General features: G+C 35.4%; 1 protein-coding gene and 1 long non-coding RNA gene across 4 annotated transcripts; both read left to right on the top strand.

Moving 5' to 3' along the window:
- The first annotated feature begins 3,072 nt into the window (after positions 1-3,072).
- On the top strand, positions 3,073-5,980 carry LOC132295236 (uncharacterized). 2 transcript variants are annotated; one of them, XR_009478373.1, is made up of 7 exons: positions 3,073-3,179; positions 3,284-3,369; positions 3,735-4,010; positions 4,517-4,659; positions 4,835-4,945; positions 5,050-5,525; positions 5,640-5,980. It is a non-coding gene; the product is annotated as an uncharacterized LOC132295236 (long non-coding RNA). The 2 variants fall into 2 exon arrangements; XR_009478374.1 differs by lacking the exon at positions 4,517-4,659.
- A 14,336-nt stretch (positions 5,981-20,316) lies between these two features.
- LOC132295235 (uncharacterized) lies at positions 20,317-26,242 on the top strand. Of its 2 annotated transcripts, none has more exons than XM_059793413.1 (2): positions 20,317-21,584; positions 25,289-26,242. In XM_059793413.1, the coding sequence occupies exons 1-2, from the start codon at positions 20,437-20,439 to the stop codon at positions 25,290-25,292; spliced, it is 1,152 nt and encodes a 383-aa protein (XP_059649396.1). In that variant the 5' UTR covers positions 20,317-20,436; the 3' UTR covers positions 25,293-26,242. The 2 variants fall into 2 exon arrangements, with proteins under 2 accessions (XP_059649396.1, XP_059649395.1); XM_059793412.1 differs by having other exon boundaries at positions 25,312-26,240.
- Positions 26,243-26,923: the final 681 nt, after the last annotated feature.

Raw genomic sequence — 26,923 nt, 5'->3', positions numbered from 1 at the left:
ATTTTCCCCCCCTTTTAATAAGTCATAATATTATTACTGGATGATAAAGAGAATGGGAAACCTTATATCCAGTATGTTTGTGAAGATGCGGGAATGAACAGTGAGGATTTCTCATGAAAACATCAATTATACTGCAAATAAAGGTTCGTGGACGGGATAAATTGTTTAAAGGGTTTTTTGGTTTATCTCTTGTTTGTTTGTGAGATTGGTCATTGTCCACTAGATAGTTGGTCTGTCCTAAGTGAATTCCTCAAATCCCAGGATTGAAAAGGTTAGGAGATACCTCTCTCTCAGTATTAGAATCATCTGTTTTAATCTTCTACATCTTATTTAATTTTCTATCGCCTACATTTCTGTCCAACATTTCTGTCTACTACCCGTTTACTCTAATACCCAATTCAAGTAATTATATGGATTTTCAATTTTTAGGTCTGCCACCACTTCTGAATTATTTATTTGTTCTCTTCACAAGCTGCCTGTTTTTGAAATCCTTATCTTTGTTGAAATTGCAATCAGAACTTCACGATTTCCTTTTGCTGCTTAGAATTCTCAATGATGTCTGGGTTCCTTTTTCATGGATTCTGAAGTATGAGGTCTTATAGCCTCATGGTTTCTTCTTCTGTAATTTCGTATTCTTCTGTAGTTAGATTCTCAAGCTGGTTACTCCAGATATTACTTCTCTCTCCTTAAAGCTGTTTTGCCTTTCAAGGTGCATCCTTAATTCAAAGATTTGCTTGGAAATAAATCTTCATTTCTCAAATTGTGCTTTATCGGTACCATCTTGCCTTTTTTATCAAGGATTTTGTGGAAATGGTGCATAAACAATAACATGGAAACCCATTCTGCAAAGAGGATAAGTGTTTGAGGGAAACATGCATGTAGTGCTAACCAATTGGTTTAGTCCCAGTTATGGATGATCTGATAAAAAAACACGTTGAAATTTGTTGGCATAGATTTTATGGGGTAAAAATGGCTGGACACACGTCTTATTTCCATTTCTTGCATCTCTCATACGTCTACTTCTCATACTGGAAATTTTGTGGTCCGGAAGTTCAGCCTAATATTTCTTAGTATTCTAAATCATTTGTAAACTAAGCAACCTATGCTGTCAATTTTGTTTTTATTATTGTTATGATATGTGTGTGTGTGTAGAGCCCCGCCTCACCATCTACTTGGATCTGCAACTTTCCTTGGCAAGTTTGAACCAATTGTTCGAAACACAACAACTATCGATTGGTTCTCAGTGCACCGAAATTCTTGAACTTCAAGATGTTGTGGATCATTTTGGGAGAATTGGGTTGTGAAGGAATTTGATGATCGTTTTGGGAGAATTGGGTTGTGAAGGAAGAAATTTGATGATCGTTTGAGAGCAAAAAGTAACATTGGTCTATCGGTAGAGGAGTTGCAGAAGCCACGTTGGTCTTCCTTGTGGCTGTTAGGGTTTTCTCTTCACTAATCCAATAGTTTAGATTAAACCATGACTCGGGGCCATTGGATTTGTTTTGTTAAATAGACTTCAGGACTTTTCACTTTTCAATTGTGCCAATTAAAAGTGTATATATATATATATATACATATTTGGGTTAAGCTTGTATAGGAGTGAGTTTTACAATGAAGATGGGCATTGTTGTGCTTTACCATTTGACTATGTATTTTTTGAGCTTATTGTGTCCAGAGTTTTGTCCAACGATGCTTGATATGGTTTGAATTGTTAATTGATAGTATTCGTATGCAGTTCAAGTCTTGAAGAGTTGTTTAATGTTGTTTTTGCATGTAATTATGGTAAAGAAATTGTGTGGGGTAATAGGCTCTTCTTTCCGATGGTTGGGACCGTTTAATCGGTTGTGAAAACATTGAATGGTTTTGGATTACGAAGATTTAAGTTCTTGCAATAGAAATTTTATCAGGAATTGTGATATGACATATCTGTGTAGTGGCATTTTGTAGTCAATAGGAAACTTCATAAAAGTTCCAAGTGTTTATTTTATGCTTCCAGTGAAACTTCATGTTTGATTGATGTCACAGAAATGGTTGAGAGTATGAAGAAAGTTGCAAACCTTGATGTTGAGCTGACTGTGGAGGAGCAGAACCTTCTTTCTATTGGATTCAAGAATATTATAGCTGCCAGGAGAGCATCTTGGCATATTATTTCAATTGAGCACAAGGAAGGGTTACTGCCAGAAGGTAGAGGAGGAGCCCTCTTCCAGCTATGGAGAAGCCACTGTATTCTACTATAATATGTGAGTTATGTTGGCCTGGATAATCCAGTATTTTTCGTGCTTGTTTGATATGAGTTGCTCTATAGTCGTTTACTCCTTGTTTTTGGATGAATTACAACTCTTTTCTCGTATTATTATCCTCTTTTATCTTGTTGATTAAAATAAACTAACTCCAGATATAATATTGAATATATTTTTAAAAGATATCATACAAGAGAGTAGTTGTTTTCAGATCTGAGAAAAAAAAAGGTTGTTTTTCATGCGTCTATTATACAAGTGGGCAGTTCATTTGTTCCACGGTCTCACAGTCTCACTTGCAGGGTCCTAGTGAATTTTCTTTGTTTTTCGCACATCTTTTATATAAGTGGTGCACATGTAAGGAGGCAATGGACTCTACTTATGCTTTTGCCCTTCCCCAAAAAGGGAAGGGCAATGTGGTTCAGCAACTTCTTTTTTATTTATTTTTATTTTGTATATATATATATATATATATATATATATATATATTTCCCTTTTCTGCTCAAAGTTTATATTTTCTTGTGCTCTGGCTAATTTGAATTTAGGAGAGGTGACTACTACCGGTATCTTGCTGAATTTTAAGACTGATCAGGAAAGGAATGAGGCTGCTGAACGGTCACTGAAAGGCTATGAGGCATGTCCACATCTATTGACATGACTCTTTGACAACCTATACATAGAAATGCATGGTGAATTATTGCATTTTGACGTATACATAGAAATGCATGGTGAATTATTGCTTATTGACGTATACATAGAAATGTATGGTGAATTAATGCATATTGACTTTGCATTCGCTTGATGTATCGTCTTTCTGCTATTTCCTTGTTAGGCTGCTTCTGGTACTGCAAATACAGATCTCCCGTCAACACACCCAATCTGTTTTGGCCTAGCCCTCAACTTCTCCATCTTTTACTACGAGATAATTAATTCTCCTGAAAGGTAATTCTTATATTCCTGGCATCACCTTTTGAAAACTTTTGTATTATTCTCATCTTATTTTTGTTGCATAGATTGACGATTTATTTTGGTTACTAAATTTGCAGGGCCTGCCATTACAAGCTTTTGATGAGGCAATTGCAGAGTTAGACACAGTGAGTGAGGACTCATACAAGGACAACACCCTGAAAATGTAAGTGTTGAGGGACAACCTTACTCTTTGGACCTCTGAATTTTGAGTTTGGGGATATGGAATTGTGCCCCCAAACTAAAAAAACAAAATCTATTGTTCGGAAAAGCATTTCACAGTGTGTGTCTAAAATTTCAAATCTACTGTTTGGAAAGACTTCTTATACAATGCAAATTGAGATCTTTTACAAACAATTTGAGGGTCTTTCCAAATCAAATCTTGGTTTTCACTTAAAAATATATATATATCTGTACACACCCTAGTTTTTATTACTGTTTTGTTTAGTAAAATGCAAAACAGTAAATTGATGACGATAAGAAGAGAAAATGTGAGGTGCATGTTGATGCGAAGATATTGTGCTGTTGCAGTTGGTTATACCATTCTGCTTGTTGCTTGCCATAACCCTTGTAACAATGAGAAGAAGAATGGGGAAGAGCTTGAATTTCCTCCCAGTTTGCCAAGATATTTAACCGCTTTATAGGTGGTGCCAGGAGAGCATCTTAGTGTATTATGTCTTCAATTGAGCAGAAGGAAGAGTCAAAGGGAAATGAGAAAAACGTTAAGCTGATTAAGGGTTACTGCCAGAATGTAGAAGAGGAACCCTCTTCCAGCTCCGGAGAAGCCACTGTATTCTTCTATAATATGTGAGTTATGTTGGCCTGGATAATCCAGTATTTTTCGTGCTTGTTTGATTTGAGTTGCTCTGTAGCAGTTTACTCATTGTTTTTTGGATGAATTACAACTCTTTTCTCATGTTATTATCCTCTTGTATCTTGTTGATTAAAATAAATTAACTCCAGATATAATATTGAATATATTTTTAAAAGATATCATACAAGAGAGTAGTTGTTTTCAGATCTGAGAAAAAAAAGTTGTTTTTCATGCGTCTATTATACAAGCGGGCAGTTCATTTGTTCAAAGGTCTCACTTGCTTGGTCCTAGTGAATTTTCTTTGTTTTTCGTACATCTATAAGTGGTGCACATGTAAGGAGGCAATGGACTCTACTTATGCTTTTGCCCCTTCCCCAAAAAGGGTAGGGCAATGTGACTTAGCTACTTCTTTTTTATTTATTCTTATTTATATATATATATATTTCCCTTTTCTAGTCAAAGTTTATATTTTCTTGTGCTCTGGCTAATTTGAATTTAGGAGAGGTGACTACTACCGGTATCTTGCTGAATTTTAAGACTGATCAGGAAAGGAATGAGGCTGCTGAACAGTCACTGAAAGGCTATGAGGCATGTCCACATCTATTGACATGACTCTTTGACAACCTCTACACGAAATGCATGGTGAATTTGTGCATATTGACGTACATAGAAATGCATGGTGAATTAATGCATATTGACTTATAATGCATATTGACGTATAATGCATATTGATGTATACATAGAAATGTATGGTGAATTAATGCATATTGACTTTGTATTCGCTTGACGTATCCTCTTTTTGCTATTTTCTTGTTAGGCTGCTTCTGGTACTGCAAATACAGATCTCCCTTCAACAAACCCAATCCGTTTTGGCCTAGCTCTCAACTTCTCCATCTTTTACTACAGAGATAATTAATTCTCCTGAAAGGTAATTCTTATATTCCTGGCATCACCTTTTGAAAGCTTTTGTATTATTCTCATCTTATTTTTGTGACATAGATTGACAATTTATTTTGGTTACTAAACTTGCAGGGCCTGCCAAAGATTTGTTATACAATGAAATTGGGATCTTTAACAAACAATTTGAGGGCCATTCCAAATCTAATCTTGGTTTTCACTAAAAAAATTAAAATAAAAACGTGTAGTTATTGGTACTGTTTTGTTTCGTAAAATGCAAAATAGTAAATTGATGAAGAATGGTCTGATAAGAAGAGAAAATGTGAGGTGCATGTTGATGCGAAGATATTGTGCTGTTGCAGTTGGTTCTACCATTCTGCTTGTTGCTTACCATAACCCTTGTAACAATGAGAAGAAAAATGGGGAAGAGCTTGAATTTCCTCCCAGTTTGCCAAGATATTTAATCGCTTTATGTTCCTTTCAGCTTCTTTTAATTTTTAATTTTTTTATAGAAGCATGTTTGAGTTATGAAAGTTAATATCGGATGTCTATGTTCTGGTGCAGGTGATGACAGCTTTAAAGGTGAAGAAGCCAAAGCTGCAGGACCAGAGGTTAGAGTTTCATTTGATTTTTTGAGTGTTACCCCAACTCTTCAATCAAATACTGATTGGAGCTTCTTTTTCTTTTTCTTTTTGTATAAATCTAAAAAATAAATTGTTTTGCAGCATTAATGGAGTAACCAAGAGCATCACATGAGGCAGTTGAAAACAGAATACTATGCAAAGTCGCTTTTTTCAGTTTTTTTTCTCGCGAAGGGAAGCATGGGACAGTGTAAAAGGCATCTTACAATCCTTTTGTGCCATTGAAAAGCCAGAAAATGACTAGAATTCTAGGGCTGACCTGCCACATTTTTGTTTCTAAGTTGTTTCCTTTGTGGACCTTGCCTTTGCTTCTGCTACTTCATGTTCTCCATAGTGAATTTCTTATCCAATCGGGAAAAATATATTTTCAATTTTCTCAGCTTTCAAAGTATAATTGCAGGGAAAATATATTTTCAATTTTCGCAGCTTTAAAGTGTGATTGCTCTTTTTTCTTTCTAAATTTTCCCCTTTTGATATAGTATCTCCAGTCGTGGTTCAAAGCTTTGGTATAACCTTTCTTTTGTAGAGGAAAAATAACACTATTTGGACTAAAAGCTTCTGTTGTTGATATCAATAACTTGTTGAATTTTGTATTATCTGGATTTTCAATTATTGAGCTAAGGAAATCTCGTCACCTATATAAATCTACTAGTTGTACTCTTTTTATGCCATTTGGGCACTTGGTAGGCTTTTTCTAGGGAAAAAAGGATACAATATTCTGGGTACTTACACGTGATACTTACAAATGCTCCCATTTGGCATGCAGCAGGTGATGATTTGTTGCTACTTTATATTTAAATTAAATTAAATTATATTAGTGTGTGTATATATATATATATATATATATATTTAAAATGTACTTTTATCGTTTTTTTAATTCTTTTATTCTAAGACCTATGGCTGATAAATAATGGCTAATATGTACATCAAAGAAAGGAATGGGAATGGGAATGGTGTTTAGTGGAGCTAGCAGGACAATGGTGTTTAGTGGACATTCTAATAATAGCTTTCAGTGGCAATTAATTGACTCAAAACCTTTTTTTTTTGGTCAAAATTTTGAACTGGCAACAGCATCTCTGTTATGTAATTAAGGATATACATTAGTGTTTTTTTTTTTTTTTTTTTTTTTAAAGTATTTATTTATTTATTTAATTATTTTCCTTTTGTGACAAATCAAACAGAGAATAGAGTACTTTGTTCTACAATATGTCATGCCTCAAAAATACCATAGATGGAGTTGTGATGGGGATGATTATCCATACTTGGGCTCTCCTGCCTTGAAATGGGAGGATTTCACTAGAATTGGATTTGGAAAAAGATTTTACATGTTTGGGATCTTAAAAGAGTTGGGAGTTGGGGGTAATTAGATAACTAATTACTTAAATTACTAAAATACTCTTTTACAAAGTTTTCACATTACTCATCCTACAAAGTAGGAGTGGGCAAACAATCCGTGAATCCGATCTACAGATCGGATCGGATTGCTACACCTACGGATCGGTAACGGATTCAAAAAAATCGAATCCGTAACTCATGGATCGCGAATTACGAATTAAGCTGTTAAAAATCCGATTCGATCAATGAGTCAGATATGATCCGTGAGATTTATATATATTATTCAAATGATATATTAAGTAATTTAATTAATTAAGGATGTATGTAATGGACTCTAAGGATGTATTAGCTAATGGTCATTTAAATGTATGAATTAATGATGATATGTAATGGACTCTAAGGATGTATTAGCTAATGGTCATTTAAATGTATGAATTAATGATGATAAATTGAAATTTTATATGGTTAAAAAATAATTAATATGAAATATTTAGGAAAAAATCCCAATTCAAACTCAATCTGATTGGTGGCGGATTCAAAATTTTCCAATCTGTGAGGTCGAATTAGGATTGATAACTAATCCAATCTGTGACCACCCCTGCTACAAATTTATTTCCCACCTTTCACTGTCTCATCCTACAAATTTATTTCCCGCCTTTCACTGTCTTATCCTATCAATATACAAAATTTATTTCCAAATTACAGCTTATTTCAAACCTAAAATAAAATACTAATTTAATTACAATTCAATTCCTTTTCCAATTCTGTCTTGGTGCATCAGTCATTCACCCAGGTCTCAGAGGATGTGCTGAAGTAAGCATAATTTGGATTACCTTTTGCAATTTATGAAAGATTAAAAAAAAATGAATCAGAAGGCCATTCTTTATATGCAAAACCCACATGACATAAAAAAAAAAAAAAAAAAATTTACTTTTGGAATCTGACTGACCATGATAAGAGAGACAGCTAGTTGTTGAAGATTTTATCCAAGATAAAAATGGCAAAGAATAAATTAATGAAATACAGCTAGTCAAAGGTTTACATGGCAAGTGTGTGATTTTGCCCAACGGGTAGACAGTAACATGTTAGAGCATTATAGAGATTTGGAGTGTAATGATTTAAAGATTAGGTAATAGATGAGCTACTTGAAGTGGTTGAACCACATAAGGTGGTTGAGCTACATGAGGTGGTTCAGGAAGAACCGCAGAAAGGTTGTGTTGTGCCATTGAAGTAATTTAATGATTTAGAATATGTAAGAGTTTTCCTTTCACGAGCTCTTAATTTCCTAAGGGAAGACTCAATTTCTTTGTCTAGAGGAACGAGAGGATTTGAAAAGATCTTCTTCCAAGCATACACAACAAGCACACAACAACAACTTCACCACCAAAACATCCACATACATTGATTCTGTTCTCCTCAATTCAACAATGTTAAATTTAAAATGGCCTCGTCAAGGACCTATACTTGAACAAGAATTTAAAGCAATTGATAGCCTCAACAAGGACTATCCCACAATCAAGCTAAGAGAAATGCACAACAAGAGTTCAAGACACGCTCACAAAAGGTCCCAAGCGCAATGCCGTGATCCCAAAGCTTATTTTCTTTCAATCAAATACCTAATTGCACATAGAAACAATAATAAGAAAATGGTAGGAAATGAATCCTACTAGCAATCAAATGAACACTAATATTAAATTCAATTTCAATAGAACCGTCAATCCCTAACAACGGCGCCAAAAACTTGATGCGACCCGAGTGTGTCAATCAAAATAGATGTTTATATATGGCAAATGGGACATCAACTTTTATATTTATAAAACTACTAAACAGCTATAAGTTAGTATAGTGAGAAGGGATCGTCCATTGGGATTATTGGCTTGGAATTTAACTTAACATCAATGAGCGTGAGATTGAAAAGATAGTGATTGGTTTGATTATACTAATGATGATTTTTCTATATAGATCACGTAAATGAAATAAAGCTAAAGTAAACTTGGATTAAGGTAATAAGGAGAGAGACTTAAGGCATGGATTACACCACTAAACTAATGCAATTATACCAAATGCCTTAAATTAATGGGGAAAACACATTGTAACAGAAATATGGCTACAAATACACATCAATATTCAAGAAGATAATACAAATTGCAATGAATAAGCATGAATTATCAAAATCAAGAATGAATTGTTTACTTAATTACAATTACTCTAAGGTGTAGCACAACCCATCAAAATTAAGCATAATTCATCAAACTAAAAGTAATTGTATCCAATAGAAACCATGCATGGCCATCACTAAGCACAATTACAAATAGTACTCAATGTAGAGATTAACCCTCAATTAATCACACATAAGACAACATGTAATCAAAATAGAGAATTAGTTGGAAGAATTAACAATATAAATCTTGGTACAACCAAGTTTGAATTCATAAGACCAATTACTAATTACAATTCATAATCCCCAAAATTGAAAGACAAAAGATTTAATTACACAAGCTTAGGGCTCATTCAAGCCTTAAGTGAAGAACTAGCCATTCATGGAGAAGGTAGATGTCATCATGGCGGTCTCATAATCCATCTCCAAACTTGGGTTCATCATCATCTTCTTTTTCTTCTTCTTCTTCTTCCTTGAGAGAAACCCTTGAGAAAGAGAGTCGATTTATAATTCTCTTTAGCCTCTAAAATTCCCAATGTCTAAACCTTTTGCAAAATGGGCTTAATCTTCTATTTATAGGTGACTCTTATGATTCCAAAATGGTTAGACCACGTACACAAGGAAACCTCCTTGATTGCACCTCGAGCCCCCTTTAATCAAGGCTTAAATTCTAATTTTTCACAGCTGTCAGGCCCGCTCGATCGATTGAAGCCTTGGCTCAATCGATCGAGGTTGTTGAATGTTAAATACAAAAGAGAGGACTCTGTATTGTATATTGATATTGATGTATGAGATGTGTATTGAAATGTATACAAGAGGGGTTTATATAGGAGGAGTTATGTGTGATGAACAAGTAAACCCTATATGTATATGGTAAGTATATATGTTGTAATCCTATACACTGTTAGAATCATATATATGGTAATCCTATATAAGGTTAGAATATATTATACAATATAGTAATAATATATTCTACAATATATTCTAACAGCCCCTCAAAATCAAGGTGGATTGAATGAAACCATCTTGAGTTTAGAAATGAGATCTTAAAAGTGGTATGGCGGAAGCGATTTGGTGAAAACATCAGCAATCTGATCATGTGAAGTGATGGACTGCAATTGTAAGGTCTTCTGAAGAAGATGATGACATGGCAGTGCTGACCTGACAGGATGATGTGGCCTGACATGTGGCGCGACGTGGCAGTGTTGGGGCGGTGATGCTGACATGGCAGGATGATATGGCCTGACACGTGGCGCGGCGTGGATCTGACGCGACTTGACACGTGGTACGGCGTGGATCTGATGCGGCTGTGCTGACCTAATACATTGAGGTGTGGGATTACCGTTGGTGCCCGTGAAGGCGCATGAAAGAGTGGGATTACCACTTGAGGCGCATGGTGGCGCGGTTTGGAGTGCGGAAGCGTGAGTTTACAAGTATGATTTGCTGGTTGACCGCCACCGCCGGGGATGGGGCTATTGGTGTCATCCCCAGCGGTGACTACGATAAACTAGTAGATAGTTTACTAAAGATAGAAAGCCTCTGATACCATGTTAAAAACAAAAGAGAGAACTTTGTATTATAGTTATCATCAGGGATGACAACCTCAACCTATTCACGCTCTGCACCTACCTCCAAGATCTTCACAGATCCACCTTACGTCACCTGACATGTCAGCATTGGTGCAACATTAGACATATTCTGCAACGGTGCCAATAGTTGTGCCACGTCAGTTGCCACACAACAGAGGTGCCAACAGTAGTGCCAAGTTACCTGTCACTTCAGTTGCAATGTCATCAACTACGTTACTATCGGTGTCACGTCAGCTACATCAGGGTGAAAGAATTGTTTTCAAACTCAAAATGGCTTCATATAACCCACCTTAACTTTGAGGGGGGCTGTTAGAATATATTTTATAATATATTATTACCATGTATTGTTATAATATATTAAATAATATATCATTACCATATATAACATTACTTTTACCATATATATGGTTACCATATACATATATGGTTTACTTGTTCATCATACATAACCTCTTCTATATAAACCCCTTTTGTATACATTTCAATACATCTCTCATACACATCAATACAATATACAATTTCTCTCTTTTATATTTCTAACATTGAAGATATTTATTTCCGATAAGGACAAAGGCTCGATCGATCAAAGATCTTGCTCGATCAATCAGAAATCTTAATTTTTCAGCTCAGCCTCCTTATTGCTTCGGATTCCTGCCAAAACTTTGGTTGACTTTCCCAAGGCTTTAAGACATCAGATTAAGCTCTTTTCAACCTTATGAACTTGAAATTGGAAATAAAACAAAATAAGACTAAAGCGAGAAAGTAAAGATAGATAAAGGTTCTATTATACCCAAGATTAATTGAAATGTGCATATTTCAGCACTTATTAGACTTGTTGTGGGTTTTGACCTACCATTGTTATATTTTTTAGGTCCTTGTTAGTAGCAGGATTAGCAGTTGTTCGTGCATATTAGAGACTTGACATCATCACTCTTTTGGTGTCATCGACGTAGGATTCTATTTTCGGATTAGTTATTTCAGTTATTAGACATTTATTTATTTTTCAGTTATGGGATTAGGGGTCCATGTATGAGGATTTCCGAGTTTTATTCTTTTGGAGATTTATTCTATGGAGATTTGTATTCGTCTTTGAGGATTAATGGATTATATTTAGAGGAGATTATTTATTTATTTGTTAGTTTTCCTTTCAACAATATTAATTCTTTATTTATTTATCTTTTTGTATTCTGTGTTCAAATTAAAATATTAATTGTTTGATATCATTCTTAGTCTCGTGCGCGAACCCAATCAACCCGTGTTCAGAGTCGAGGGGTATCACAGTTTACGGATTATTGAAGCGAAATCCGACGCCGGCAATGATATTCTTTTTTATGCATAAATTGTTCATGAGGGGTAGATTGGTCTAATTTATTAACTTGTAAAGTTAAAAAGTCCACTAAATAGTCAAAGGGTAAGTTGGTTAATTTCCTATCCCAGATGGCTGTATGGGGTGCCTTTGTCCACTTTTGAACCTTCAAATGGTGTCATTTTCCAAAAAAATAGGCAACTTATATATGCGTGTCCTTTTGGCAAACCTCAGGGTGCTTCTGTAGTTTACCCTTACATTTTTTAAAGGCTTGTATATGAGTGTCTACGACATGAAGGAAGGTGAAATGGGTGGGTGCTTCGCAATCCGATCCAAAATCCTAAACTATTAGGTGGAGCTAACATCCAACCCATTTATATCAAATTACTCTCCCATCTAGATCTAGTATGGGACAAACTCTCTAGAAGAACTAAAGAACCATGTCTATCAGATTCCCGTTTTTCAAATTGCTTAAAAAATAAAAAATGTAATTTAAAAGGAGATTCCAAGTGAAGCATGTTAAGTTTGTGCACAATGGAATGGTTGTGGAATATAATATGGATAATTAATCTAGAAGGATGGTGAATAGATTTAACTTGTTCCTTTATCCAATTTTTATTTATTATAATTTTACCGAAATAAAACTAAAATCAAACCACAAAGCAAAAATAAAGTGCAAGTAAAGTAAATAAAATTTGAGAGATAACACCAAGATTTTTAGCGAGGAAACCCCAATTGGTAGAATAAATCAATTGTTGCGGGATAAACCTCGTTGGATTGTGCAATCCAGAGAAAAACGATCCACTATATTTGAAGCAAAGTATACCGAACTTTGACTTAGACTCACACCCTATCGTTCTACCAAAAACCAATCACTGACAATCCCTGACTTTGCGACTTTCCCGTCCAACAACTCTGTACCTCAGGCTTACTTTTGATCTCTATAAAAGAGTTGCAGGTAGATTAAATAACACTCCACGAATGCTTTGACCCCTTCAAAGTGTGATCATTTCACCCCTTTTATTCAAGATCTGAATTTGATGAAGAATGAATAAATTCTGCTTTTTGAAATTTCTTAATCTTCAATTATGTTTCAATTCTGATGAGATAGAGAACAACACTACTAAATCACTCTTTTGTTTATGTGTGTACTCTCAAAAATAAAATCAGAAAAATCAGATTGATTTTTTGAATAAAAATATCTCTTAAAGAAGGTTTTTAATTAGATTTGAATTTTATATGCAAAAGCTATGAATAAATCAATATGACTATCAGGGTTTATATAGAATTTAGAATGTTCTAATCCCTCTGAAAATATAGAAAATTTCGTGCATAGGACTTGAAAGGAAGTTTAGTCCAAAAAGGAATCAAAACGGATAAAGAAACTAAAGTTTCTAAACATGCTCAGCAGTCTTGTACCAGTACCTGATATCCATTCAAGAAGGTCAGAAAGAATTCCGACATACTTTTTGAACAATTGGCTACCCGTACCAAATTTGGCTACTGTTCCCTATGGACAAAAGTGAATCCTTCATTAGGCTCCTCGTACCAAATTGACAGAATGTAAATTTCCTACCAATATTAGATTTGGCTACAAGTACCAACTAGACAGAATGTAAATTTCCTAAACATTTAAAACTTCTAAAATTCCCTAAGTGTTCTCACTCTCTCACATACCTTTCTAAAACATTGTTCTCATCATCCCAGAGTGTAGTAAACCATGAACACTTGAACATCTTCAAATCCGCATGCGATCTTCAACCTTAAAATTTTGAACCGAAATTTTACAACTTGATCGGACTTGTTTTGACAACGAAATTAGTCAATATACAAAATATATATTTTTTACAATCTCCCCAAAATATATATCTCCCTAAAATATGCATCTCACAAAGCAACCGAAACATACCGATTTACATGGTTAGGTTGTGGATTAGCTGTTTTTTCTTTTAGCCTGTATTCTTTTTGGCAAAAGTGCAAAATACCCCCCTGATGTTTACTTAATCGAGCAAAATACCCCCCTGAAGTAAAAAAAGTGAGCAACTCAGTCATAATAGTTCTGAAATGGAGCATATTGCCCCCCTACAGATGCCAAATTCCTCTTTTCGGTGATATATATATAAGTGCAATTACATATATGCCCCGTATAATTATTATTTTAGAAAAATAAAAAAACATAAAAATGCAAAATGTCATTTATACCCTGAGTAGTTGTAAAGTCTTGCTTGACGAGATTTGGTTAAGTGTTCCTCATTCCATTTGCATACGCGGTTAGAAAGCGATGAGGGACGATTAGGGTTTGCGTCACTGATCTTAGATTTCTAAGGTTTGCGTCACTGATCTTTGATTTCTAGGGTTATACGGTGGTTTGTGTTGAATATTGAAGGAATATTGGGTTGTAATCAAAATCTTTTCTTGAAGAACTCTGAAGTTGAAGTAAAGAGCAAAATCGTAAGTGATTTCTGTAACAAACCTTGTTTTTTTTTTTTTTTTTTTTTTTTTTTTTTTTTTTTTTTTATGTGAGTTTGAATATACGTGCCTGTATGTATATTATTGATTGTTCAAATTTAGATGTGAATGTTGACATATTTTTCGATTTATAGGGTTTCATATATTTTTGGACTATGTCAGTACAATAATTATGATTTTTGCATGTAAAGGTACCTATTTTGTGGTGTGGTTGTTGGTAGGGTTCAACATAGTAACTTCGATTCCAATTTCTAGGGTTTGTGAAATAATATTAAATTTTTTTCGTGCTTTGTGACCACAATAATTGAGAACTTGTGATGCCAGTGTGTTTTTTTGTATACATTAGTCAATTTCTGTACCCATAAACACTGCATTTGCATGTTGTGTTGGCTTTTAAGAGTTTGGTATGGTCATAAAAATTACTTTTTCTTCATTAAAGTATGTTGACCCCACTGTGTCTATCTTTTTCTTGTGTTTTTGTGCTTATTGTATATGTATATGTGTTGTGCTTTTCTGAATGTTGTTCCCTATGGGTTTTTTTTTTTTTTTTTCAAGATTGTTATTCCTTGGCATGTTGTGTTGTTTATTGTATACTAATATAATATTATTGTTTAATCTTGTAAATTAGTTCTGGTCAACAGATAATGGCCAGGTTAGTTACACTGGAAGTGCACTATGGAGGGTATTTTGAGACTACACCTCTTAAGACATATACAGGTGGCAGTGTAACTTTGGTTGAGGGTGTAGATTTGGACTACTTGAGTTATTTTAATATGACTAAAAAACTAAAGGAGTTTGGGTTTGACAAAAATAGTGAAGTATATTTTAGGAATCCAATGGTCCCTACTGATGAAGGACTAAGACTGACAGTTGGAGATGAAGATATATTGGCTATGAGCAACTGTCATAGGCAATACAGTCTAATTAAAATATTGATAGTTTCCCCCAACACTACATTTATTGAAGATATGGACACTGTGAATGAGGAAGAGGATCATGCAGAGTGAGAAGATGAAATCTTAGATTGGGCATATGAGGTTGCAAATGGTAATATTGACCTACCAGTGGTTAATGATGATGTGGCAAATGATAATACTGAGATGTAGCATGATGTGGCAAATGGAATTAGTGAGATTGAAACTGATGTGGCCAATGACAATACTGAGATGGAACATAATGTGGCAAATAGAAGTAGTGACATTGAGACCGACGTGGTAGATGGCAGTAATGACTTGGATACTGATGGTGATGATGATGTTAATCTTGATATGGCAAATGCTGAGGCTCATGATGATGGTAATCATGAGGTGCAGTTTGAGGTACAGGCAGCAGCCTTTAGGAAAGCACTAAGGGCTCATGCTGTAAGTGAGAAGTATGACTTCAGATTTGTAAGGAATGAGAAAGATAGAGTCACTGTTAAATGTGCTGTTGAGTGTGGCTGGAGAATTCATGCATCCATTAATTTTGAAGATGGCAGTTTTCAAATCAAGACATTCGGATATATTCATAACTACACTTATAACAAAATTAATAGGCAAGCATCATCAGGTTTCTTGGCAAACACATACATGGAGGCCTTAAGAGATGAACCAAAATGGAAGACTAGTGCAATGAAGAAAGCAGTATTAAGAGACTTGAATGTGATTGTTTCCAAGTACAAGGTGTATAGAAAGAGAAAGGCAACTGCACAAATTAATGGGGACCATGTGATGCAATTCAAAAGAGCTAGAGACTATTGCCACTTGATTCAAACCACTAACCCTAGTAGCATTGCAGTGACCACTGTCAACAGACCTACACTTGATGACCCTGCAAGATTTGAGGGGTTATTCATATGCTTTAAAGTAATGAAAACTGGCTTCTTGGGAGGGTGCAGGCCATTCATTGGAGTGGATGGTTGTTTCTTGAAGGTAAAATGATATTTTATGCATAAAAGTTCTCATTTATTATAGTGTAATTAAAATTTTAATATTTATGTTTCAAGTTGGTTTAACATATATTTATTTATTGATGGCTCCCTACAAAGGTTAATTATTAAGTGCAATTGGTAGGGATGGAGACAATGGCCTTTTCCCTATTGTCATTGTTGTGGTTAGAACTGAAACCAAAGAGTCTTGGAAATGGTTTATGGAACAGCTAAGAGGGCATTGGGTCCATTACAATGATTTACATTTATGTCCGATAGACAAAAGGTATAAATTTTAAATAATACAGATACTAAATATTAGTTAAAAATAATTTTATATTTCATTTAATGTTTGTTTAACACTTATTTATTTGAATGTTTGTTTCATAGGGTTTAGTAGAGGTATTTGAAGACACTTTGCATGGGATTGACCATAGATATTATGTGAAGTACATATATGATAATTTCAAGAAGAAGTTTAAGGGGGTAGAGTTGAGAAATGAGATGTGGGAAGCAGCTAGGGCACTGACTACTGATGAATTTGAATATCATATGTAGATCATAAAGAAGATTGATAAGGATGCGTATGAATGGCTTGCAAAGGTGCCTACTAGGTTATGGTCGAGGTCAAAATTCAATGATAATTCCAAATGTAACTTGCTTGTTAACAACATTTGTGAAACATGGAATGATAACATTGGTGACGCTAGGGATAAGCCTTTAATTACAATGTTGGAGTGGATTCGTGGTTATGTGATGCATCGTTTCCAATAAAAAAAAGAGAGTGGATTCAGACGAAGAGTGGCTTGTTGTGCCCTAGTATAACAGAAATTTTGGAGAAGATGATGGATGACTCAAGACATTGTAGTACAAAAAAATCAGGTGCTTATATATTTGAGGTTCACTACAAAGGGATGAATGAGTGTGTGGATTTGGAAAATAGAACTAGTAGTTGTAGGGAATAGGATGTAAGTGGGAAACCATGCAATCATGCAATTGCATGTATTATTTTAGAAAGGGGGCAGCCTGAGCTATTTGTTGACAACTGCTATCATAGGGAGACCTATTTAAGGTCATATAACCCTATCTTATTTCCTATGCCCCTTAGACACTTACAACGTGAAGTTGGCACTGATCCCATACACCCACCCATTGTTAAGCCTATAACTGGCAGGCCTAAAAAAGCAAGGACGAAGGCAGTTGATGAGGTTAGTAATATAATGTACTTAGCAGAAAAGGGCTACATATTAGATGTACTAAGTGTGGGGAAACAAGGCACAACATTCGTACTTACAAAGGTAAATGAGGTAGACCTAGATTGCCTCTTACTTTTGGTATACCAGGTGTATTGCCAGACATTGATGGGACTGCAAATAGTACTACAGAAAGAGTTGAACTTGGGGCTGCTAGTGGAAGAAATGATGGAAGTGTTGCAAGAGGAAGAGGTGGCAGTGCTATAAGAGGAAGGGTTGTTGGCAGTGCTATAAGAGGAGATACTGCCAGTGCTGCTACAAGAGGAGATACTGCCAGTGCTGTTGCAAAAGGAGATGTTGTTGGAGCTAAACGAGGAAAAGTTGTTGGCAGTGATATAAGAGGAAAAGGAAGAGAAGGTGGAAGTAATGAAAGACAACTACAAGAGGTATGCACAATGCTAATGCTAATGCCCATGTATTTATTCTTAAATTATGAGTTATTTAAACAACATGCTAATGACATTGTATTTTTTTATCTACCATAGGTGATTTCCATACCATCAAGGTATGGAAATATGTTGAACAACTTATCTCAGTCTTCTTCTGTGGATTTGAATGTTTAATGGAGTAGTCAGGGTTCATCCTCAAGGTATAAAATATTATTGGCTAATGATTGTGAGGCCCCAATTATAAAATATAGTGTATTAGTCATAGTAGTTCTGAAATAGAGCATTTTAATTATGTTGTCACTTGAATAATAGTTTTTTAAAAAAATATTATTCTTTATTGCAGGCCCAATACAGTGGACCCATCATTTTAGACAACAACAGATTGCAACATATTTTATTTTTTGGTGTAAGAAAAGGAACAGAAAGAGGTAAACTGCATTTAGACAACAACAGATTGCAGGAAACAGCTTTTGTTTTTTGGTATTTCCTATTTTTCGGGTTTTGTTGAAATGTTTAGACAATATCAACTATTTTTTGTCTTTAAATATCTCTTTACACATGTTTGGTGTAAGGACTTGTTGAACTTGGTTGTTGGTTGCTAAATATGGATATTATGTTGCTGTTGAAGGGTGATAATGTTATGGTCTAATGGCAGTTTATGTTTTGATGAAGTGACACTTGGTATATAACTGTGTCTGTTGTCAGGATCGCAGAGTTATAATGATTATGGTGTAATAATATTTTATGTTGCTATTAAAGGACTATAATGATTATGGTGTAATGGTAGTTTCTGTTTTTTATGATTATTTGGTTATAATGCTATGCTATTAGGTTTTTAGTGCATTATTTTTATGTTTTTACTTACAATCCAAGTTTGTTTTATGTATACATGCACAATCTTATGATAGGTAAGAAATAGGTACTTCCATTACATTAATTTACCATTACACTGGTTTAAATAACCACACAGTCAACATTACAACAACACATGAAAAAAAAAAAACATGAATACAACAATGTAACTTGTTCCACCATCATAGTCGTCATAGTTGCTACAAGTTGTGCGCCAACATAGTTGATACTGTCATTATTGTGCAAAGGTTCCAACTCAGCATTTCTCATAGCAACTCTAGCTCTCAAAGTTGAAATGGTCTGCATTGCCATCTCTCTCTCCATACGGTTCCAATGAAGTTCTCTTTGAACTTCATTATGTTGGGGATCAATCCATATCAAAAATCCACAACATCTCATAGGATAACTTCCATATCCATAAAATTTGCGCCCTAGATTTTCATGTGTTGTTGTTGTTCTCAAAGGCGATTTCAATCCGCAATAGCAATGCAAATTATTGTATCTACCATGATGTGATACATTAACAGAGTTTCTTGATGTCATTGAGGGCTCCATATTCCTACAACAACAATAGAGAAAGAAAAAAATAATAATAATAAAGATATATGATAATAGCATGCACATGTCATACACTATATAAAATACTATATGTCAATATATACATATATATATATATATATAGCAATACAAATATATATATATATATATATATATATATATATAGCAATACAAATAAATATACTGACCTAAGAGAACGAGGGTAGAGAGAGAGAGCAGAGAGAATAAATGGGGTTGAAATGGGTTTGGTAGGGGGAGGGGCCAAACATTTATAAACAACATTGAAGGGCGTAATGGTCATCATGGAGGGGGTAGTTTTGGCATTCTAATAAAGTAATTAATCACATGCATCACTTGCTCACCGGAAAGAGGAATCCGGCGTCTGCAGGGGGGCAATATGGTCCATTTCAAAACTACTATAATTGAGTTGCTCACTTTTTACTTCAAGGAAGGATTTTACTCCATTGAGTAAACATCACGGGATATTTTGCACTTTTGCCATTCTTTTTTGTTATCCTACTTCCTATGCCTATTATTCATAGTTGGTGTTCAAAACTGAATCCCTAGCTAACTTCCCTCTTTCTAAATTAATGAATTCTTAGTCACGTGCAATGCATATTTAAATAATAACTTAAATAAAATATATTTTTAATTAACTTTTCTCGTTTCCAAAAAGTTGTAACAATCATTGGGAAGTGGCCTTTATTTGGAACTTCTTATTTCTAAAGAGTTGCTTATATTTTTCTTTGGTTATGGACAATTATCGATCAAAAATAAATTAACTCTCAAGTTTAATTCAAGTCATACCTCTCATTAGGAGTCGTTTGGCTGTATATATATATATATATCTCTATTTGAAATACCAGTACAAACGGCGTCGTTTTGCCCTAGGCACTTTCATAAGTAACATGAGATCAGCTCCTGTGTCTTATAAGCTTGCCAAAACGAGCTCATCGTCATCACGACCCTAGAGAAGAAGGGGATCGTCTATGGTGGTCCAAGAGCATCGAAGAGATTAAGGATCGGGTGAGTTTCTCATAACAGTGTCTATAACCTTTCAACTCCAATGATTTATATTTACAGTAAAACACTAGGTCATTTTAGATGCTCTTCTCTTTTACGTTCAACAATACAAAAGTTGTATGCCCTTCAAACCCATCAACTGTCTTCGTCTCTCAAATCCATCTCTACTTCCACAAATCAACACTCATTTACAGTCAATTACCTCATCAATTCATGTGGGTTGAGTCCAAAAACTGCTATTTCAGCTTCCAAGAAAATCAATTTTAAAACCGTAGACAACCCAGATTGTGTTCTCAATTTTTTCAAGAACCACGGATTCAGCAAAACCCAGATCTCAGATATCATGAGGAAAAGCCCAAAACTTCTCTTATCGGATCCCAATAAAACCCTTTTGCCCAAATTCCAGTTCTTTTACTCTACTGGCCTTTGCAGAACTGAGCTCGCGAAGATGGTATCCAATCACCCATTTATATTGCACCGGAGCTTGGAGAACCATATCATCCCATCTTTAACTTTGTTCATAAATTTACTTCATCCAGATGATAAGTTTATCACGGCCGTTAAACGATTTCCTATGATTATAAAGGGCTATCGCAGTGCTACTACATTCTCCAACATTGAAATTTTGAGACAACATGGCGTGCCAGATTCGAACATTGTGTACCTAATTACTGCTCGTGGTAGTTTACTCAACTTAAACCCTGATAGATTAAATGAGGTAGTGGAGGATGTTAAGAAAATGGGTTTCAACCCTTCGAAATTACAGTTTGCTATAGCGGTTCAGGCATTGAAGTGGATGAGCAAAGCAACATTGAAAAGGAAGATGGAGGTTTATGAGAAGTGGGGTTGGTCTGAGGAAGAAACAATGTTGGCTTTTACAAAATATCCGTGGTGTATGACGACATCCGAGGAGAAGATAATGGCGGTGTTGAATTTTTTTGTCAACACGATGGGTTGGAATCCTTCCCAAATTGCCCATCATCCGGAATTACTGTCACTGAGCTTGGGTAAGAGGATAATTCCCAGGTGTTCGGTACTTCAAGTTCTGTTGTCGAAAGGTTTGATTAAGGAACCCGTTAGTCAACGGACATTGTTGAGGTCCAGAGAGAGTTTGTTCCTCAAGACGTTTGTAACCTGTTATGAGGAAGCTCCTCAGTTGTTGAAACTATATCAAGGAAAATTGGACCTAAGGTAAGAGTGGAACATATCAGTTTATACTTCCGAACTGAAGTGGCTTACACATCCACAGTTCTTTTACTTGCTCTCATTTCCACCCTCTGCTCTTACATCACCACCTTTTCAAATTAGGTCTTTATGAACACCTTTTTTTCTTAATTTGAATTTTATGATCTTAATTCAATTTCTTTGGCAAGTATTTATTTGATTTTGTTACAAAATACTTAGAGATTTTGTGCAGCACTAATACATCATTCATTAATCAAGCACACATTTAGCATGATGATTTATTAATTTTTGTGCAACTCTGACTAGCAATATCTTCTTAATCTTTCATTTGAAGCATAATACATTAACTAAATTCCAGTATGTTACTGGAAGATTGCTAATTTAATTCAGTTCTACTTCAATATAGCATTTTGTTCCAATTCCCTAAGCAAATGCTGTGGGATTTCATAATCTGCACACAGCTATTCTTCATGTTAATTGGCCTCTAGACATGGCTGGCCCATTGAGATCTCTCACATTCTTTTTGACATTAGAAATGGTCGAAAGTGTCTCACGCTTGTACATCACTCTCCCACTGTTGTTTGGATTCTGATGTAGTTCTTGATAATTTACCTGTGGATGTTGTTTATCTTGCTTCTTTGGACTGGTACAGTTCATTGTTAGTGTTCTACTGTTCTCTTTGTTTGCCAGGGTAAAAAAAAAAATTGGCCTCTAGACATGCATGACAATACAGTTCGATTTCACAGTGGTTTTCCTGTCATAGTACAAAATCCACGAGGATTGTACCTGATGGTACCACTGAATTTATTTTCATCTTCGTCTGTAAATGCAGAATTGAGGCAAAATGCTATTAGTGCTTCACCTTATTGTCATGTACGCGTCAAAATTCTATTAGTGCTTTACCTTATTGTCATGGACATGTCAAATTCTATTAGTACTTCACCTTATTGTCATGGATGCGTCAAAATTCTATTACTAAATCACCTTATTCTCATGGACGCGGCAAAATTCTATTAGTGCTTTACCTTATTGTCATGGACATGTCAAAATTCTATTAGTACTTCACCTTATTGTCATGGACGCATCAAAATTCTATCAGTACTTCACCTTATTGTCATGGACGCGTCAAAATGCTATTAGTGCTTCACCTTATTGTCATGGACGCGTCAAAATGCTATTGGTGCTTCACCTTATTGTCTCTGTGTTACCACCACAAACTTATAGTTTTGACTGTTATTCTCCTGTCATACAACAAAAACCATGAGTGTGAAAAACACCTCAATCAATCCTTTCGAGTGTTCAACCAACCCATTGTTTGTGTGTGTGTGTGTGAGAGAGAGAGAGAGAGGGAGAGGGAGAGGGAGACATCAAGCATCAAAAAGCTTGTGAACATGCATTATTAACGTGAACCTATGCAAAGCAACACTATACAAGTCCGATGGGCAAAACTTTTGCGTTTGCTTTTACATAGAAGAAAAACAAATGCATAAGCCGGCACTTCCATTTAGCTTATGGGTTGGTATTTAGAAACTATATTTTACAATAACTTTTAGTGCTAGAAGATTTTTTTTTTTTTTTTATTTTTTATTTTGCTCTTAGATGGGAGTGCTTGTGGATTGTTTGGCAACATAAAGTAATAAACAATTTTTAATACAACTATTCCCCAACCACCACATATGTGAATATCATATTAATTGTTTAACACAGTAATAAAATAAGTTCAAGCAGATCAAGGTACACAGATGATCAAACACCAAGAGTCAGATGAAATTTGACAGCCCAAAAATAAGTGATTGAGCATAAAGCTTAAAATACATTCATGGTATATAGCAAGAATACCATATATCAACATCATTCACCCATGTCCCAAGGAGGAAGCCCTAGTGCTGCATAGACAAACAAAACCTCATATTTTGATTCATATTTCCATATTTTTCAGCTCTCGTTTATTTTCGTTTGCACCATGTCACTTGTTTTTGGGAGTTTATTCCAGATTTGATAAGATGATTGGTTTTGGACATATTTCATCATTGTATGCTTTATGCCTTTCATTTTGGATAAAATTCCCATGCTTTTTTTTTTTTTTTTATAAATTTTCTATGTTCCCTTTTACGCCATCTACTTTGGTGGATGTGTGGTAGCATTGTCTTGACAGGTCTTCTCCTTCAAGTTGGGAGGGCTTTGGTGTCAACGTCGGCTATTGACTCTTTTGCCCTTGCCACTTTTGCCTTAGTAATATTGTTCTAACTTCTCCCTTATGGCTTTCCATTCATGTTCACGTCTTCTCACATTGAGGACAATGTTTTATTCAAGTTTGGGGTGTAGTTATTACCTTTGTTTGTTGATATTATTGGTATTCCATGTTAAAGAAAAAATGAAAAAAAAAAGAAAAAAGAAAAAAGAAAAGGGAACAATGAATTCATACTTGGAACTTGTTGAAGATTAGATCAATGGCTTAATACATGTATGTTTTGTAGTGCCATCTTTGGGTGATTAAATTTTTTGAGAACTACATTTTGACTCAAGTGGTCCACATTATAGCTTACATTGTCTCTTTTATAGTCGTCAATCTCTAGGGTACTACACATTTCACATGAGCACACCGGCACTTTACTTGTGAGGCATGCACCCCAACTTTCTTTGCATGATGTAATTGTCCGAAATGAGTTGATGAACCCAATGATTAGATCTCTTTGCCGTGAAAAATAAATAAATAATATTTTTAAAAAAAAAATAAATAACAACTTTTCACCAAGTAACCGGACCTCTTACCTCAGTAAGCAGTGATTGTTCGTGCCAAAAGTGAAGAGTTCTAAATAAAGAATCTTGCAAAAAGGCTTATTAGAGTTTGAAACCTGGTTAGCTCAAGTTATTAAGTCATTTGGGGTGTCTCTACTCCAAATGCCCTAAGACCAAGTCATATGAGGTGTCTCTACACCTAATGTCCTAAGACCAATTGGTTTGGGAGTCATTGACCAAATGTTTGTTACACGAGCTAACTAGAAAGCTTAATGGACTTAGATATTGCACTGTCTTTCAAAAAAAAAATTATTTGAATAAATTCGTGTCTTAGTCATTCGAAATTAAAAGAAACATTAATGAGTGGAAGGATTGTGCATTTGTGTGACCGGAAGGGAAGGTTAAGTCGCATAGTTGGGAGGGGGTTCACTTTTAAGGAAACTAGAGTTGATGACTATTTGGATATGATGTTTAAGTTGTGCGCGGGGACTATTAAGATGATTTGTGGAATTTAGAAGTTAAGAAGTGCGCTTGAATATCAATGTTTTACATACTTCATGTAGTTTTCATCTTGATTCCGTATTCAATGTTTCCGATGTTCCATGATAATGAATGAGCTTGGTGCATCTTCATGCACCATTTTTGCTAGTGTTTGTGGGTACCATTTCTGTTAAACCCTCACGAGACTTGTGCTCGTCCACTAGGGATGCCTAGGGGTTCAAAAGGCTTGTTACATACACTAAATGCAATCGTCATTCCCACGAAAGAGGACTTCTTCACTGTAATATCATTTTAATTTTGCCTTGTATTGATAAGGGACTAACAACGTGTATATTTGGGGGTTGTTATAAGCATCGAATGTTGCACATTCAATCCCCTTTAATCGCATTTGTTAAGTTCTTATTTTATCCATTGTGTAGATATTATGTGTTTTTCTTGTCTCTTGTGTTTTCCGGCGTTTCCTATAAAAGATAGCCATTTCAATGGAATGTAGAACTCTAATGATGAATTCGGGAAAGCAACCGGACATTCGGACCAAGTTCAGATGATGACTCAAGGGTATGCCAGGCCCCGAGCACACTATTGAGGAGAATACAACTCAAACGGGGACCGAAAGCCAAGCCGAGAAGCATCCAGGGCAAAAGGAGAAGGCAAGGCCCAAGGCAGCTATGAGCGCTCGGGCCAAGCCATCCGAGTGCTCAAAGGGCACCGCAGCCCTTTCCCCGCGCGCGCAAAGACCAGCATCCTGACAAGCTCCGAGCACTAGGAGGATGCCCTTCGAGCGGTAGCATGACAACCCCCGAACACCCTATTCCCAGTCGAGCGCTCCAAATTGCACTCCAGCGGCCAACTTCTAATACCGAGTGCTCGGACCCCTACCTACGAGCGCTCGGACCTGCTTCTGACTACCAGGTTTGTTGACTTTAAAAAGTCACTTTTAGCCTATGTTTTGGGGGAATCTTGTCTTCTTGTCTGCAGATGAAGGGACACGAATTGGGAGCCCATAATTCTGATATGAGGTAGCTACAATAGGGGAGAATATATTCTCTTAAATAAAAAAATCATGGACTATTCTAGATCTTGGTCTTAGATAGCTAGAGAGAGAAAGATTGGGAGTAGAAGACAAGGGCATAGATGGAGCTCGGGAAGAATAGGATTTTAGCTCCAATGGAGGCTTCCACCTTGCCTATGAGCAGCTAATTCTTCCCCTGGGGGGCTGATGTAGCCCATTCCAAGTAACTATGGCTTAATTTGTATCTATACTTTGGGGAAATTTCTGTTTTGTGTAACAAGTTATGTAGCTTTGAGGATTACATTTGTAGAACTCTTGTAATTAATCTTAATGTTAATATTCATTCTTGATGATGTATGTTTCTTGTCTTGGAATAAATTCTGTCTAGATTTGAACTTTAAACCATTCCTATAGTAACAATGAGAATGGAAGTTGCACAATGGTTTTTATGACATTCAGTGCTTGGGTTTTGATAGGCCATGCCTTGGAAAGATGGACCATTCTACATCTTAGAGTAACATAGTTAGGTAACCGGCCCGTGCCTACGAAAGATGGGTCATACTTGGCCTTAGATTGTGTGTGCAGTTATTTTCTTGATGATTTCGTTGTGAGCTTGTAGTCACACGAATCAAAGTTATGCAAAAGTTAATTTTCCCCTTGTTAGATATAAATGGCCATGGTAATGAGGTTTGTAGTGAAGTCAATTCCCTAGCTTCTATCTCTACTATGTCCTTTACTTGGAATTCAATTCTATGTTGAGCACTTAATCTCAGTTTCTTCAAGTTGAAAACAATCAAACAAACTCAACATTTCAAAATTAAAACCGGAAGTAATCTTGACTTGACGGCCATAAACTACGCAGTGCTTGTGGTTTGACACCCTCTATATATATCTATTCTACAATGATTCGTCCTATTGCGAGTGGTTACATAATTGAAAACATTTGGAACACATTAGGATGCATCGAATCGGATCTCGCACTTGGAGGTATATTAATTTATATATATATATATATATATATATATATATATATATGTTGAAGATTTGGGTGTTTGAAGGTAATGGTGTTTGGTGGTGAGTTTGTTAGGTTAGG

Source organism: Cornus florida, unplaced genomic scaffold (genome assembly GCF_030987335.1).
Source record: "Cornus florida cultivar Cherokee Brave unplaced genomic scaffold, ASM3098733v1 CherokeeBrave_3.0.0_Hap2_Chr02, whole genome shotgun sequence".
NCBI classification, from domain to species: Eukaryota; Viridiplantae; Streptophyta; class Magnoliopsida; order Cornales; family Cornaceae; genus Cornus; species Cornus florida.
The sequence above is the reverse complement of the archived record's forward strand: the minus strand, read 5'-3'. Positions and strand labels throughout refer to the sequence as shown.

Excerpts from the sequence above, each read along its gene's own strand:
- LOC132295235 (XM_059793412.1), top strand. The coding sequence starts at position 20,437 with ATGATTTATATTTACAGTAAAACACTAGGTCATTTTAGATGCTCTTCT. Across the intron at positions 21,585-25,311 it reads CAAGGAAAATTGGACCTAAG|AACTCTAATGATGAATTCGG; the intron begins GTAAGAGTGGAA and ends AATGGAATGTAG.